This window comes from Coregonus clupeaformis, chromosome 27 (genome assembly GCF_020615455.1).
Source record: "Coregonus clupeaformis isolate EN_2021a chromosome 27, ASM2061545v1, whole genome shotgun sequence".
NCBI classification, from domain to species: Eukaryota; Metazoa; Chordata; class Actinopteri; order Salmoniformes; family Salmonidae; genus Coregonus; species Coregonus clupeaformis.
The window spans coordinates 33,840,891-33,856,805 of NC_059218.1; the positions used below are offsets into that span (position 1 = coordinate 33,840,891).

The 15,915-nt window shown below is 42.4% G+C and overlaps 1 protein-coding gene across 4 annotated transcripts; it reads left to right on the forward strand.

Annotated features, from left to right (window-relative positions):
* The first annotated feature begins 6,546 nt into the window (after positions 1-6,546).
* Positions 6,547-15,369, forward strand: LOC121541856 (solute carrier family 25 member 45). Of its 4 annotated transcripts, XM_041851191.1 has the most exons (7): positions 6,547-6,704; positions 9,312-9,377; positions 9,476-9,519; positions 9,630-9,701; positions 13,364-13,552; positions 13,630-13,882; positions 14,313-15,369. In XM_041851191.1, exons 2-7 carry the CDS (start codon positions 9,341-9,343, stop codon positions 14,594-14,596), a joined length of 879 nt encoding a protein of 292 aa, XP_041707125.1. In that variant the 5' UTR covers positions 6,547-6,704; positions 9,312-9,340; the 3' UTR covers positions 14,597-15,369. The 4 variants fall into 4 exon arrangements, with proteins under 4 accessions (XP_041707125.1, XP_041707126.1, XP_041707128.1 ...); XM_041851192.1 differs by lacking the exon at positions 9,476-9,519; XM_041851194.1 differs by lacking the exons at positions 9,476-9,519; positions 9,630-9,701.
* The last annotated feature ends 546 nt before the right edge of the window (positions 15,370-15,915 follow it).

The window sequence follows — 15,915 nt, forward strand, 5'->3', positions numbered from 1 at the left end:
GACGGCTGCACAGTACTGTCTATTATCGATCGCGGTTATAATATTGTTTAGGACCTTGAGCGTGGCTGAGGTGCACCCATGACCAGCTCGGAAACCGGATTGCATAGCGGAGAAGGTACGGTGGGATTCGAAATGGTCGGTGATCTGTTTGTTAACTTGGCTTTCAAAATCTTTCGAAAGGCAGGGTAGGATGGATATAGGTCTGTAACAGTTTGGATCTAGAGTGTCACCCCCTTTGAAGAGGGGGATGACCGCGGCAGCTTTCCAATCTCTGGGGATCTCAGACGTTACGAAAGAGAGGTTGAACAGGCTAGTAATAGGGGTTGCGACAATTTCGGCGGCTAGTTTTACAAAGAAAGGGTCCAGATTGTCTAGCCCAGATGATTTGTAGGGGTCCAGATTTTGCAGCTCTTTCAGAACATCAGCTGTCTGAATTTGTGTGAAGGAGAAGCGGGGGGGGCATGGGCAAGTTGCAGCAGAGGGTGCAGAGCTGGTGGCCGGGTAGTGGTAGCCAGGTGGAAAGCATGGCCAGCCGTAGCAAAATGCTTGTTGAAATTCTCGATTATTGTAGATTTATCGGTGGTGATAGTGTTTCCTAGCCTCAGTGCAGTGGGCAGCTGGGAGGAAGTGCTCTTATTCTCCATGGACTTTACAGTGTCCCAAAACGTTTTGGAGTTAGTGCTACAGGATGCACATTTCTGTTTGAAAAAGTTAGCCTTTGCTTTCCTAACTGCTTGTGTATATTGGTTCCTAACTTCCCTGAAAAGTTGCATATCGCGGGGGCTATTTGATGCTAATGCAGTACGCCACAGGATGTTTTTGTGCTGGTCAAGGGCAGTCAAGTCTGAGGAGAACCAGGGGCTATATCTGTTCTTAGTTCTGTATTTTTTGAATGGGGCATGTTTATTTAAAGATTGAGAGGAAATTACTTTTAAAGAACAACCAGGCATCCTCTACTGACGGAATGAGATCTATATCCATCCAGGATACCTGGGCCAGGTCAATTAGGAAGGCCTGCTCGCTAAAGTGTTTTAGGGAGCGTTTGACAGTGATGAGGGGTGGTTGTTTAACCGCGGACCTGTTACGGACGCAGGCAATAAGGCAGTGATCGCTGAGATCCTGGTTGAAGACAACGGAGGTGTATTTAGAGGGTAAGTTAGTCAGGATGATATCTATGAGGGTGCCCATGTTTACGGATTTAGGGTTGTATCTGGTAGGTTAGTTGATAATTTGTGTGAGATTGAGGGCATCTAGTTTGGATTGTAGGATGGCCGGGGTGTTAAGCATATCCCAATTTAGGTCACCAAGCAGTACAAACTCTGAGGATAAATGGGGGGCAATCAATTCACATATGGTGTCCAGGGCACAGCTGGGGGCTGATGGGGGTCTGTAGCAAGCGGCAACAGTGAGAGACTTATTTCTGGAAAGGTGGATTTTTAGAAGTAGAAGCTCAAACTGTTTGGGCACAGATCTGGATAGTATGATAGAGCTCTGCAGGCTCTCTCTACAGTAGATTGCAACTCCACCCCCTTTGGCAGTTCTATCTAGATGGAAAATGTTGTAGTTGGGGATGGAAATTTCAGAATTTTTGGTGGCCTTCCTAAACCAGGATTCAGACACTGCTAGAACATCAGGGTTGGCGGAGTGTGCTAACGCAGTGAGTAACTCAAACTTAGGAAGGAGGCTTCTGATATTAACGTGCAGAAAACCAAGGCTTTTATGGTTACAGAAGTCAACAAATGATAGCTCCTGGGGAGTAGGAGTGATACTGGGGGCTGCAGGGCCTGGGTTAGCCTCTACATCACCAGAGGAACAGAGGAGGACTAGAATAAGGATACGGCTAAAGGCTTTAAGAACTGGTCTTCTAGTGCGTTGGGTACAGAGAATAAAGGGGGCAGATTTCCAGGCGTTGTAGAAAAGATTCAGGGCATTATGTACAGACAAGGATATGGAAGGATATGAGTACAGTGGAGGTAAACCTAAGCGTTGGGTAACAATGAAAGAGATAGCATCACTGGAGGCACCCGATTGAGCCGGTCTCGGCGTGTATGGGGGTGGAACAAAGGAACTATTTGAGGCAGTTTGAGAGGGACTTGGGGTTCTACAGTGAAATTGTATAATAAGAACTAACTGGAACAGCAATAGGCAAGGCATATTGACATGGGAGAGAGGCATAAAGCAATCACAGGTGTTATTAGAGAGAGCCAAGACAACAACTGGTAATGGCGATAAAGTTTGGGCTCAGGCTAAACAGAATAAACAGGACAGGGTACCGTGTAAAGGAACAGTCCAACAGGCATCAGCTGTGCAGCTGAGTGATCATAAGGTCCAGTGAACAGCAATACGTGAGTCCGAGAGCAGTTCAAATTGGTGCTTCAGCACAGCGAGCAGGAAGCACGGTTGTAGTTTGCGTGTGCTAGCGGGCCGGGGCTAGCAGATGGATCTTCGTGGTCGTCGCAACGGGAAGCCTGTTGAAACCACAGACGATTACGTCGGCAGACCAGTCGTGATGGATCTGCAGGGCTCCGTGTCAACTCTAGGAGGTCCCGTCCGGTTGACAGAGAGGTAGATAGCCGGGAGATGTGCCTAACTCAAGACTAGCTCAAGGCTGATTAGCCAACAACAACGTTAATTTGGTTGCAGCTAGCTAGTTGCGATTATCCAGTGTTAATGGTCCAGTGACTTTGAAGAATCTCAAATATAAAATATATTTTGATTTGTTTAACACTTTTTTGGTTACTACATGATTCCATATGTGTTATTTCATAGTTTTGATGTATTCACTATTATTCTACAATGTAGAAAATAGTAAAAAATATAGAAAAACCCTTGAATGAGTAGGTGTGTCCAAACTTTTGACTGGTACTGTATATATATATATGTGCATGTTATTTTGGCATTAATACGTGTTGCATATCAGTTTGCAAACAATGTAAAAAATAAATAATAATAATAATAATTGAGTTAATAAAGCTGCATACAAACATGGTCTATTTCTTGCTTTATTGAGTAAGGCAGCTCCAAAATGCAAGTGTTTCAGCCTAGTTCAGTGCTTTCTGTGGTGGTGGGGCAGCCAGCGGAAAATATGGAGCATAGGTGTTGGTAATGTTCTCTAGTTGCGCCGTGATTGGCTCAGTGTTCTGTCACTCATGGAGACACTACATCACCACCAAGTCTAAGGGTAGAGCTTGAAAATTCAAGCCCCTTCAAATAAAATCTAATCAAATTTTATTAGCCACATGTGCCGAATACAACAGACCTTACAATGAAATGCTTAACCAACAATGCAGTTTTAAGGAAAATAAGTGTTAAGTAAAAAATAGATAAGTAAAAAAAATTAAAAAACATAATTAAAGAGCAGCAGTAAAATAAAATAACAGTAGGGAGGCTATATACAGGGGGTACCGGTACAGAGTCAATGTGCGGGGGCACCGGTTAGTCAAGGTAATTGAGGTAATATGTACATGTGGGTAGAGTTAAAGTGACTATGCATCGATAATAAACAGAGTAGCAGCAGCGTAAAAGAGGGGGTGGGGTGGGGTGTAGGGGACAATGCAAATAGTTCGGGTAGCCATGATTAGCTGTTCAGGAGTCTTATGGCTTGGGGGTAGAATCTGTTAAGAAGACTTTTGGACCTAGACTTGGCTCTCCGGTGAGTTCAAGACAACTGGGAACTCTGGAAAAACAAGCTCCGACTGGGAAAATAAGTTTTGAACGGTCATTCAACTCGGAATTGTAAATCCGGAACTCGGCCTCTTTCTAGAGCTACGACCTGAAGATCACTGATGTCCTTATGATTCGACCTTATTTTTTTCAGAGTTCCCAGTTGTCTTGAAAGCACCATAAATCCAGAGAATGCCAGACTTTGATGAAAGTTTGATGACAAAATTTGCCCACTAAGGACCGCCGCGCCACCTTCCTGTTCAAGTGAGCACAACAAGGTGAGTCCAAAAATGTATTGTATGCTGCTGCATAAATTATGTAATATTCCAGGGAGATATGTATACCGTAGCTAAGAAAGTAATACTATGTGTATGTTGTGTAGTAAGCTGTTAGTAGTCCATGTGCCTTACCCTAATAATTTGGTATATGTTCCCCTCTTAATTTCGCCTACTGTTCTGACTTGGTGGTGCACATGTAGCCTATAACCTGTTTTAGAGAAATGTAATCATCGAAAATTGTAAGAGCTTTCATTGTCTGCTTATATGCCCCCTTTATTTATCCTACAGTTCTGACTTGGTGTACAGGGAGAACACTGTAAGAACGGCCCATGTTCTGAATTCTGTCGCTGTACATTTCAAAAGTGCTTAACAAATAGTTATATTGACTACGTCCGTCCTAGCTCGCTCATTAATGTCTTAATTGAAATTACGGATTGCCTCTTATCCGCTTGTCTTCCCCTTATGCCATAGTTTGTACATCTGAATTGTCAGTAGAAACCACATTTGTTTAAGCAAGTCAGCCATATCAGCTATGTTTTTTTTAAAGGCAGTAAATGAGGCTGAATTAACTGTTTCGCTGCCAGACAATGCTCTGCTGATAGGCAGGTGTGGCAGTGGTAAGGTGTTGGGACTGCTGTTGGGACTCTGCTGTTGGGACAGCTTTATGTAGGGCCTAACAGTTTGTGGGCACCGTTTGTCACCATTATAGTGCAATTAATGTATTGTTTAGGGATGTGTTGTGTAGTGGCTTAGCTGGCATGCATCCCACATACAGTGGGGCAAAAAAGTATTTAGTCAGCCACCAATTGTGCAAGTTCTCCCACTTAAAAAGATGAGAGAGGCCTGTAATTTTCATCATAGGTACACGTCAACTATGACAGACAAATTGAGAAAAGAAAATCCAGAAAATCACATTGTAGGATTTTTAATGAATTTATTTGCAAATTATGGTGGAAAATAAGTATTTGGTCACCTACAAACAAGCAAGATTTCTGGCTCTCACAGACCTGTAACTTCTTCTTTAAGAGGCTCCTCTGTCCTCCACTCGTTACCTGTATTAATGGCACCTGTTTGAACTTGTTATCAGTATAAAAGACACCTGTCCACAACCTCAAACAGTCACACTCCAAACTCCACTATGGCCAAGACCAAAGAGCTGTCAAAGGACACCAGAAACAAAAGTGTAGACCTGCACCAGGCTGGGAAGACTGAATCTGCAATAGGTAAGCAGCTTGGTTTGAAGAAATCAACTGTGGGAGCAATTATTAGGAAATGGAAGACATACAAGACCACTGATAATCTCCCTCGATCTGGGGCTCCACGCAAGATCTCACCCCGTGGGGTCAAAATGATCACAAGAACGGTGAGCAAAAATCCCAGAACCACACGGGGGGACCTAGTGAATGACCTGCAGAGAGCTGGGACCAAAGTACAAAGCCTACCATCAGTAACACACTACGCCGCCAGGGACTCAAATCCTGCAGTGCTAGACGTGTCCCACTGCTTAAGCCAGTACATGTCCAGGCCCGTCTGAAGTTTGCTAGAGTGCATCCAGAAGAGGATTGGGAGAATGTCATATGGTCAGATGAAACCAAAATATAACTTTTTGGTAAAAACTCAACTCGTTGTGTTTGGAGGACAAAGAATGCTGAGTTGCATCCAAAGAACACCATACCTACTGTGAAGCATGGGAGTGAAAACATCATACTTTGGGGCTGTTTTTCTGCAAAGGGACCAGGACGACTGATCCGTGTAAAGGAAAGAATGAATGGGGCCATGTATCGTGAGATTTTGAGTGAAAACCTCCTTCCATCAGCAAGGGCATTGAAGATGAAACGTGGCTGGGTCTTTCAGCATGACAATGATCCCAAACACACCGCCCGGGCAACGAAGGAGTGGCTTCGTAAGAAGCATTTCAAGGTCCTGGAGTCTCCAGATCTCAACCCCATAGAAAATCTTTGGAGGGGAGTTGAAAGTCCGTGTTGCCCAGCGACAGCCCCAAAACATCACTGCTCTAGAGGAGATCTGCATGGAGGAATGGGCCAAAATACCAGCAACAGTGTGTGAAAACCTTGTGAAGACTTACAGAAAACGTTTGACCTGTGTCATTGCCAACAAAGGGTATATAACAAAGTATTGAGAAACTTTTGTTATTGACCAAATACTTATTTTCCACCATAATTTGCAAATAAATTCATTAAAAATCCTACAATGTGATTTTCTGGATTTTTTTCTCTCATTTTGTCTGTCATAGTTGACGTGTACCTATGATGAAAATTACAGGCCTCTCTCATCTTTTTAAGTGGGAGAACTTGCACAATTGGTGGCTGACTAAATACTTTTTTTCCCCACTGTATATATATATTTTTTGCCCCACCAAGATTTACATGCTAAAATCGCCACTGGTTGGTAACCAGTTTATAATAGCAATAAGGCACCTCGGGCGTTTGTGGTATATGGCCAATATACCACGGCTAAGGGCTGTATTCAGGCACTCCGGGTTGCGTCGTCTCCCCCCGTCCGCACATATATAAAAAAAAAATATGGTGGACTACTTTTATTTTTTTTATAGTGGACAGTGCGCATTTTTTACGCTAAAGGGCAGCAAAACCCTACCCTAAAAAAATGAATCAAAGACGATTTGCCTTTAGATATGGTATGTTGTAGGCAGTCACATAATAGTGCGGGTCGATCAAGAAAGTATAATACTCCGATAGAACTTGTTTTGGTGTGTATTCTGCGATGAGGTAACGCTCAAATCAGGTAAATCTTTCTCTGGTGTAGGTCACCGACCAAACTTTCTAGTCAACCCTACTCTTCAAAAGCTTTGCTTTCATTCTTTTAAGCGCAAAACGCAACGGGGATGTTCGCCCCAATTCATTTTGTATATTTTGAACTGGTTTACTGCTCCAGACTAATGGGTGCGTTTATTAACTTTGCACAATGGTTGAATAGCAGCATATCACTAGCTATATACACGCTATATATAAGCTATGCTATATGCTTTAGCGACCTATATTTTCTATCAATGATTTAGAATGGGACTCCAATAAATATCTTAACATTGAACAGTCAGCCCTGTGCAGACTCTGCCCCGAGGAAACAGAATCAATAGATTATCTATTTTGGTACTGTCCTTCTGTGGCTTGCTTTTGGAGACAGGTACACTACCGTTCAGAAGTTTGCGGTCACTTAGAAATGTCCTTGTTTTTGAAAGAAAACCAATAGTTTTGTCCATTAAAATAACATCAAATTGATCAGAAATACAGTGTAGACATTGTTAATGTTGTAAATGACTATTGTAGCTGGAAACGGCAGATTTTTAATGGAATATCTACATAGGTGTACAGAGGCCCATTATCAGCAACCATCAGTCCTGTGTTCCAGTGGCATATTGTGCTTGCTAATCCAAGTTTATCATTTTAAAAGGCTAATTGATCATTAGAAAACCCTTTTACAATTATGTTAGCACAGCTGAAAACTGTTGTGCTGATTAAAGAATCAATAAAACTGTCCTTCTTGAGACTAGTTGAGTATCTGGAGCATCAGCAATTGTGGGTTCGATTACAGGCTCAAAATGGCCAGAAACAAATAACTTTCTTCTGAAACTCGTCAGTCTATTCTTGTTCTGAGAAATGACCTTCTAGGCAGAGTTGCAAAGAAAAAGCCATATCTCAGACTGGCCAATAAAAATAAAAGATTAAGATGGGCAGTCTGAGATATGGCTTTTTCTTTGCAACTCTGCCTAGAAGGTCAGCATCCCGGAGTCGCCTCGTCACTGTTGACGTTGAGACTGGTGTTTTGCGGGGACTATTTAATGAAGCTGCCAGTTGAGGACCTGTGAGGCGCCTGTTTCTCAAACTAGACACTCTAATGTATTTGTCCTCTTGCTCAGTTGTGCACCGGGGCCTCCCACTCCTCTTTCTATTCTGGTTAGAGTCAGTTTGCGCTGTTCTGTGAAGGGAGTAGTACACAGCGTTGTACGAGATCTTCAGTTTCTTGGCAATTTCTCGCATGGAATAGCCTTCATTTCTCAGAACAAGAATAGACTGACGAGTTTCAGAAGAAAGTTATTTGTTTCTGGTCATTTTGAGCCTGTAATCGAACCCACAATTGCTGATGCTCCAAATACTCAACTAGTCTCAAGAAGGACAGTTTTATTGATTATTTAATCAGCACAACAGTTTTCAGCTGTGCTAACATAATTGCAAAAGGGTTTTCTAATTATCAATTAGCCTTTTAAAATGATAAACTTGGAATAGCAAACACAACTTGTCATTGGAACACAGGACTGATGGTTGCTGACAATGGGCCTCTGTACGCCTATGTAAATATTCCATTAAAAATCAACAGTTTCCAGCTACAATAGCCATTTACAACATGAACAATGTCTACACTGTATTTCTGATCAATTTGATGTTATTTTAATGGACAAAAAATGTGCTTTTCTTTTGAAAACAAGGACATTTCTAAGTGACCCCAAACTTTTGAACTGTTGTGTAAGTGATAATGTCTGTGTTCAGATGGACCTACAAACAGTAGGCCTACTGTTAGGAGATCTGAAAAACCAAGATCAATCAATGGGAAATATGATTACACTCTTAGGTAAAGTATTTATTTTTAGGGCAATCTCGGTAGAAACGGTACAATTACAGAGGTTCAAGAACCTCATAAGACATCACAGTAAAATAGAAGGATGTTTTGCAAAAGGAAACAGTAAAATGGTAGTGTACTGGGGAAAATGGGTTAGTTTGTGGACATCTGAGGGTTGGAATTAAGATGAAAGTGTACTGTATGTGAGCGAAAATAGCTGTAAGTAGCAGTAAAGACTTATTGTTGTCCGTTAGTTTACTCCAATCAAGGAAGGGGTGGTAGGGTTGAATTATTATTATTATTATTATTATTAAATTGGGGAATTAGAAATATTGCAAACAATTAGTTTGATAGAACCCAAAATCTATCTATCTATCTATCTACATGCACACCATTGCCATGATTGCACTATCAGGCTCAAAGATCACTATTGGAGATCCAGAACCATGTGCTGTGAAATCTGTATTAAAGTCTAGTGAGTCTACCTACTGGGCACACACTGGTTGAATCAACGTTGTTTACACATCATTTCAATATAATTACGTTGAACCAACGTGGAGACGTTGAATTGACATCTGTGCCCAGTGGGTAATGTCATCAGGGAAAATTATTAATAATTTTATATTTTCCCCTACTCCTAAACTGTAATGGCTATTCAGGTATCATCATAAATGCAATGCTGACTTCTGACTAGATGGTTACAAGGTGAGAGACTGTAATACCAACTACCTTGATTAACTTGGGACTGATAGTTGCACTGCAATTGATCTGTTTTAGTGTGAGCAAGCAACTGAGCAAGCCTACCAATGCCATTTGTGGAATTCATAGCAGGATGCATCTCAGGTAATGTATAGGGGGAACATATATTTTTGTGTATCAAAACATTTTTGGGCATGAATATGGAGGTTGAACTTGACTAGGGGTATATGAATATGTTCTAGGAGCAGTAGGGTTGGCTTTTGGTCACCCAATGGACACAGTGAAGGTACAAGTATTGGACTCATTCAAACTTGATGATTAGATCCACTAATTTAGACCAAGGAATCAAAACTTGTTGACAAGTCACATAATATGTATATTATACTCCATCTGTAGGTGCGTCTGCAGACCCAGGTTAAATACAAGGGGATTTTTGACTGTGTGGCTAGGACATACACTCGCGAAGGGGTACGTTTTTGAATAGTTTGGTATTATGTGACTCATCCCACTGTGCACAGCACGTCATTTCAATGTGGATAATAGAGTAATATTTGGTTGAGACAATCAATGAGATTACAACCTATATTCACCCACTCAAAAAGACAGCCAAAAGTTAGTTGAATTTCCAATGTGTTATCACTATGCTTTCAACCATCTAAAAGCACAACCAAATTCCAATGAAAAAACAATGTCTTATTTTTGGTTAAGTTTTCACTCAAATGTCTATCACTGTGCTTTCAACCATGTAAAAGCACAGCAAAGTTCAAGTGGGAATACAATGTCAGATATTTAGTTTATTTATACAACATGTGTTACTTATCGCTGTGCTTCATCTAATAGCAGAACCAAATGACCTGGATTGCTGTTGAGATTACATTAAAAGTACATAGTGCAAGTGATCAATGCCATTCGAGATTCTGCACAGATTATTACACAAATGTGAAGATCTCCACAGACCTGTGATGACCTATGCATGCTATCTTGAACATGCACACTGTATATGATTACATAAAAATACATGTATAGTTACAGTAACCTCAAAATGTGGCCATGGATGTGTTACTCAATTTGAAGTAAAATGTTAAATTAGTTTGTAAGATAGCCTTAACATTAGGCTATTTACTGTATTACAAAAGTAATATTGAATTGTATTTGGTTGACAACACAACCAAATATGAACATTTAAAGGAGATCTACTGCTTGGTTATTTTCCATCTGAGCAACTGGCTTATGCCCATTCTTTAACTTTTATTTTTGGTTGAGTTGGAGACGTCAATCCAACATATAATTTGTTAACTTTCCGACAAGTTAATAGGCTATTTATTGTATTTCAAATATGGAATTGTGTTTGGTTACATTTAAAATGTTTACATTTTAGTCATTTAGCAGAGGCTCTTATCCAGAGCAACTTACAATTAGTGCATTCATCTTAAGATAGCTAGGTGAGACAACAACATCACAATCGTATCAAGTACATTTTCCCTAAACAAAGTATTTATCATCAAAGTCAGTGCTAGTGGGAAAAGAGAAGTGCCTTTTTTAAATAGTAAACATTTTTGGGAGGGGGGCGTAGGGGGCGCCGTGAGAGTTATTTAAGATACTCTTCAAAGAGGTAGGGTTTCAGACGTTTTCCCAAAAAATAAGAAGGGACTCCGCTGTCCTGACTTTAGGGGGAAACTTGTTCCACCATTGGGGTGCCAGGATAGAGAAGAGCTTGGACTGGGCTGAGCGGGAGCTGTCCTCCCGTAGGGGTGGGAGGGCCAAGAACCAGAGGTGGCGGAACGGAGTGCTTGGTTTGGGATGTAGGGTTTGAGCATAGCCTGAAGGTAAGGAGGTGTAGTTCCCCTTGCTGCTCCGTAGGCAAGCACCAGGGTCTTGAATGTGATGCAAGCTTCGACTGGAAGCCAGTGGAGTGTGTGGAGGAACGGGTGACATGGGAGAACATTGGAAGGTTGAACACCAGGTGGGCTGCGGCATTCTGGATAAGTTGTAGGGGTTTGATGGCACAAGCGTAGAGCCCAGCCAACAGAGAGTTGCAGTAGTCTAGACGGGAGATGACAAGTACCTGGATTAGGACCTGCGCCGCTTCCTGTGTGAGGAAAGGTCGGACTCTACGGATGTTGTAGAGCATGAACCTGCAGAAGTGAGTCACTGCTTTGCAGAGAACGACAGGTTGTAGTCCAGTGTCACACCAAGCTTCTTTGCACTCCTGGAGTGGGACACCGTGGAGTTGTCAACCGTGATGGAGAGGTCTTGGAGCGGGCAGGTCATCCCCTGGAGGAAGAGCAGCTCCGTTTTGTCGAGTTTGAGCTTGAGGTGGTGGGCCGATATCCAAGCTGAGATGTCTGCCAGGCACGCAGAAATGCATGTCGCCACCTGTGTGTCAGAAGGAGAAAAGTTTCCCAGGGTTGGCGGCAGAAGCTTGACATTTAGAGTGATAGAAAGCGGCTTTAGCAGTGAATACAGAGGAAGAGAAGGTAGAGAGGAGGGTATGGAAGGATGATAGGTCCACCAGAAGTTTAGTGTTCCACCATTTCCGCTCAGCTGCCCGCAGCCCTGTTCTGTTAGCATGCAGTGAGTCACTCAGCCACGGAGCGGGAGGGGAAGGTTGGGCCGGCTGGGAGGAAAGGGGACAGTGAGAGTCAAAGGATGCGGAAAGGGAAGAGAGTAGGGTCGAAGAGGCAGAGTCAGGAGAAAAGTGGGAGAAAGATTTATTAGATGGAAGAGAGGATAGGATAGAAGAGGAGAGTAGCGGGAGAGAGAGAGAGCAAAGATTGCGGTGGCGCATGACCATCTGGGTAGGGGCTGAGTGGGTAGAGTTGGAGGAGAGATGGAGAGAAAAGAAAACAAAGTAGTGATCAGAGACCTGGAGGGGGGTTGCAGTGAGATCAGCAGGCAAACAGCCTCTAGTAAAGATTAAGTGCGTATTTCCTGCCTTGTGAGTGGGAGGTAACTGGGAAAGGGTGAGGTCACAAGAGGAAAGGAGTGGATTTAACGTATAAAAAACATACTGATGAGCTAGTTTAAAAGCTACGTAAGCTTACATATCTTCGTTGTTGAAGTATAAAAACAAAGTATTGGTTAACTCTTGAGGTTCCTCGGGTCTCCACCGAAATAGGTAAATCCGCTTTTAGTTTGAATGCACCTCACTGAGTATAGAAAACATTACGAACACCTGCTCTTTTTATGACATAGACTGACCAGGGGAATCCAGGTGAAAGCTATGATCCCTTATTGATGTCACTTGTTAAATCCACTTCAATCAGTATAGATGAAGGGGAGGAGACAGGTTAAAGAAAGATTTTTAAGCCTCGAGACAATTGAGACATGGATTGTGTATGTGTGCCATTCAGAGGGTGAATGGGCAAGACAAAAGATTTAAGTGCCTTTTAACGGGATATGGTAGTAGGTGCCAGCCCAGGCGCACCGGTTTGTGTCAAGAACTACAGCGCTGCTGGGTTTTTCACGTTCAACAGTCTCCCGTGTGTATCAAGAATGGTCCACCACCCAAAGGACATCCAGCCAACTTGACACAACTGTGGGAAGCATTGGAGTCAACATGGGCCAGCATCCTTGTGGAACGCTTTCAACACCTTGTAGAGTCCAGTAAGTCTATTAGTTCCACAACAATAATTCTCATGATAGCACATTGGTAATAGTCAGTGGCAAATATCATAGCTAAGCAGGGATGGGCTTGGTTAAGACCCTGGATGGGGAGATCAAAGGGTAGCTGTCAATAGGTCAATTCTCCAGTAGGAGGTGCTGCCCAGCCTATAGTTTAGTTTTTTTCTGATAGTGGATTTTATCATTGAAGATCTTAAGTTCTTTTAAAGGTACAAATTCAACATATTTTATTCAAGGTTTGTCTATGTTGAAATTTGGTTATCGTGATGACATAATCCTGTGGTTGAAATTTTACCCTCAAAACAACAGTTGATTACTTTTTTCAAATCTAATGTATTTTCCTCGTAGATTCCACATCAGAATACGTTGACAAATTATGTTGAAACAATGTTGATTAAACCAGTTTGTGCCCAGTGGGATTTGTCAATGTGTGTTTTATATTTTCGCTACAATGTTGTACCATCAGCAATACTTGAACAATACTATTTTTGCATTTGTCGGATCAGATCCCTGGGTTCTTCAAGGGCATGGCATTTCCTGTCCTGACTACTGGCATCACCAACGCTGTGGTCTTTGGTTCCTATAGCAATGCTTTAGACTACCTCACTCAGTCCCAACGGAACGACCGTAGCCAAGGCAACCCTGCCTCTGCATCAGCAGTCTTCGCAGCTGGCTGTTTCTCAGGTCTGGCACAGGTAATATGGAACGTGCTTTAAATGGCCCTGAAATTGTTATGTGTACTTTTTAACACCAAGCTTTTCTTTGCTGCCAGGTGGTGGTTACTGCGCCTGTTGACCTGGTGAAGGTACGCCTGCAGTCCCAGACCAAGGGCTGGGCTGGGGTCGGTGGTGACGGGTATCGAGGTCCCATTCACTGTGTGACTGTCATCCTGAGGGAGGAGGGGCCAAGGGGATTGTTTCGAGGGGGGTTGGCTCTTACCCTGAGAGATGTGCCCTGCTATGGAATCTACTTCCTGCCTTACGAGATCACCTGCAGGTTTCTGACTGAAGAAGGCAAACGGCCAGGTCAGTTGGAGAAAGAGGTTGTGTTCCAGGCCATCTTTTTTTGCAATTGCGCTGCACATCTGAAAAGATTGTTATATTATAATATATGAATGTGGTTCCTGAGATGTTACGCTCTTCTCCAGGCGTTCTGAGATCTGATCATCTGTGCAACGCCACTGCAATAGAGACGACTTGGAGCGTGTGTCGTTAACAGTTCAAAAGCCATGCGAGTCTGTGAGAAGAGAGCATGCGAGTCTGTGAGAAGAGAGCGAGCATGCGAGGCTGTGAGAAGAGAGAGAGCATGCTAGTCTGTGAGAAGAGAGAGAGCATGCTAGTCTGTGAGAAGAGAGAGCATGCGAGTCTGTGTCTAGTTTGACCATTTATTGCTGATGGTTTGAGTGCTAGTGCAATTACATAGATTTTCATGTAATAATTTGGTTTGTATCTTCAGGCACATTTGCGGTATTAATGGCGGGTGGGGTGGCAGGCGTGGTGACGTGGGCCTTTGCCACACCCATGGATGTGGTGAAGGTGCGGCTGCAGATGTCCGGTGCTGGGGGCCGGGTGTACCAGGGGGTCCTGCACTGCATGAGTATGAGTCTGAAGGAGGAGGGGGTGAGGGTGTTCTTTAAGGGGCTCCTCCTGAACAGCCTGAGGGCCTTCCCTGTCAACGCCATCACCTTCCTCAGCTATGAGAGCCTGATGAGTTTCCTCACCCGGCCATCTGCAGACTGACCATAAGACTATATACATCTCCTGGATACACTCCGGTCTGACCAAATGATGGAAAGAATACCAACATTGGATGGGCAAACCACCATTATGTGAAATTAACTGGTATATACAGTGTACCTTAGCATGCTATACTCAGAATTGTATCTGCTATACTGGAGTTACACACACTTTTGTGATATCCTCAATGTGGGCACTGTGACAGGGCTCATGATCCTGTTATAGTAGGGCACAGTGCTGTGATATCATAAGGTATGACAATACTTATGGATGCAAACTGTCATACAGCATCACCTCTCAAAGAGCTATGATACTATCAGTATTTTTTGTCATGACAGACTACAACAAAACCTTGAATATAAAAACCCTTGGAAACCAAATACCAAATGTTTATGCCAAGACATGATGCATTTATGTACTGTATAAACTTCATAGCCTACATTTATAATAACTTTGTAATAAAGAAAATGTGAAGCAAATGGGAATGTAGTTGGTTTATTGCTGACAACCAATCCTCAATTCAAATCATTCTGACTTTAGTTAAATCAACCCCCTTCAACATGTAAACATTTAGTAAAATTATGCATATTTAACTTCTTGCATAAGTCAATGTATTCACCCCCTTGGATTTATTCACATTTTGTTGTGTGACAAAGTGGGATTGAAATGGATTTAGTTGGGATTTTTTGTTATTGAGTATCACAAAATACTCCATAATGTCAAAGTGAAAAGAAAATTCTACTTAATAACTAAAATATAGTTGTTGCAAAAGTATTCAGCCCTTTTGTTTAGGCAAGCCTAAATTCGTTCAGGAGTAAAATGTGGCTTAACAAATCACAAGTTACTTGGACTCATTGTGTGAAATAATAGGGGTTGACATGATTTTTTAATGACTACCTCTTCCTCTGTCCCCAATACATACAACATCTTTAAGCTCCCTCAGTCAATAGAATACAAATATACAGAATAAGAATATTCCAACACATGCCTCCTTATTTTCAAGCATGGTGGTGGCTGCCTCATGGTATGGGTATGCTTGACGTCTGCAAAGAGTTTTTCATGAGCTAAGCACAGGCATAATCTTGGAGGAAAACCTGTTTCAGTCTGCTTTACACTAGACACAGAGAGGAATTCACCTTTCAGCAGGACAATAACCTACAACAAGGCCAAATCTACACTGTAGACAGTGAATGTTCCAAGTGGCCAAGTTACAGTTTTGAATTAAATCTGCTTGGAAATCTATGGCAAGACTTGAACATTTGTAACGCAACAAAATGTGAAAGAATCCAAGGTGGGTGAATACCATAATACCCAATGTAATT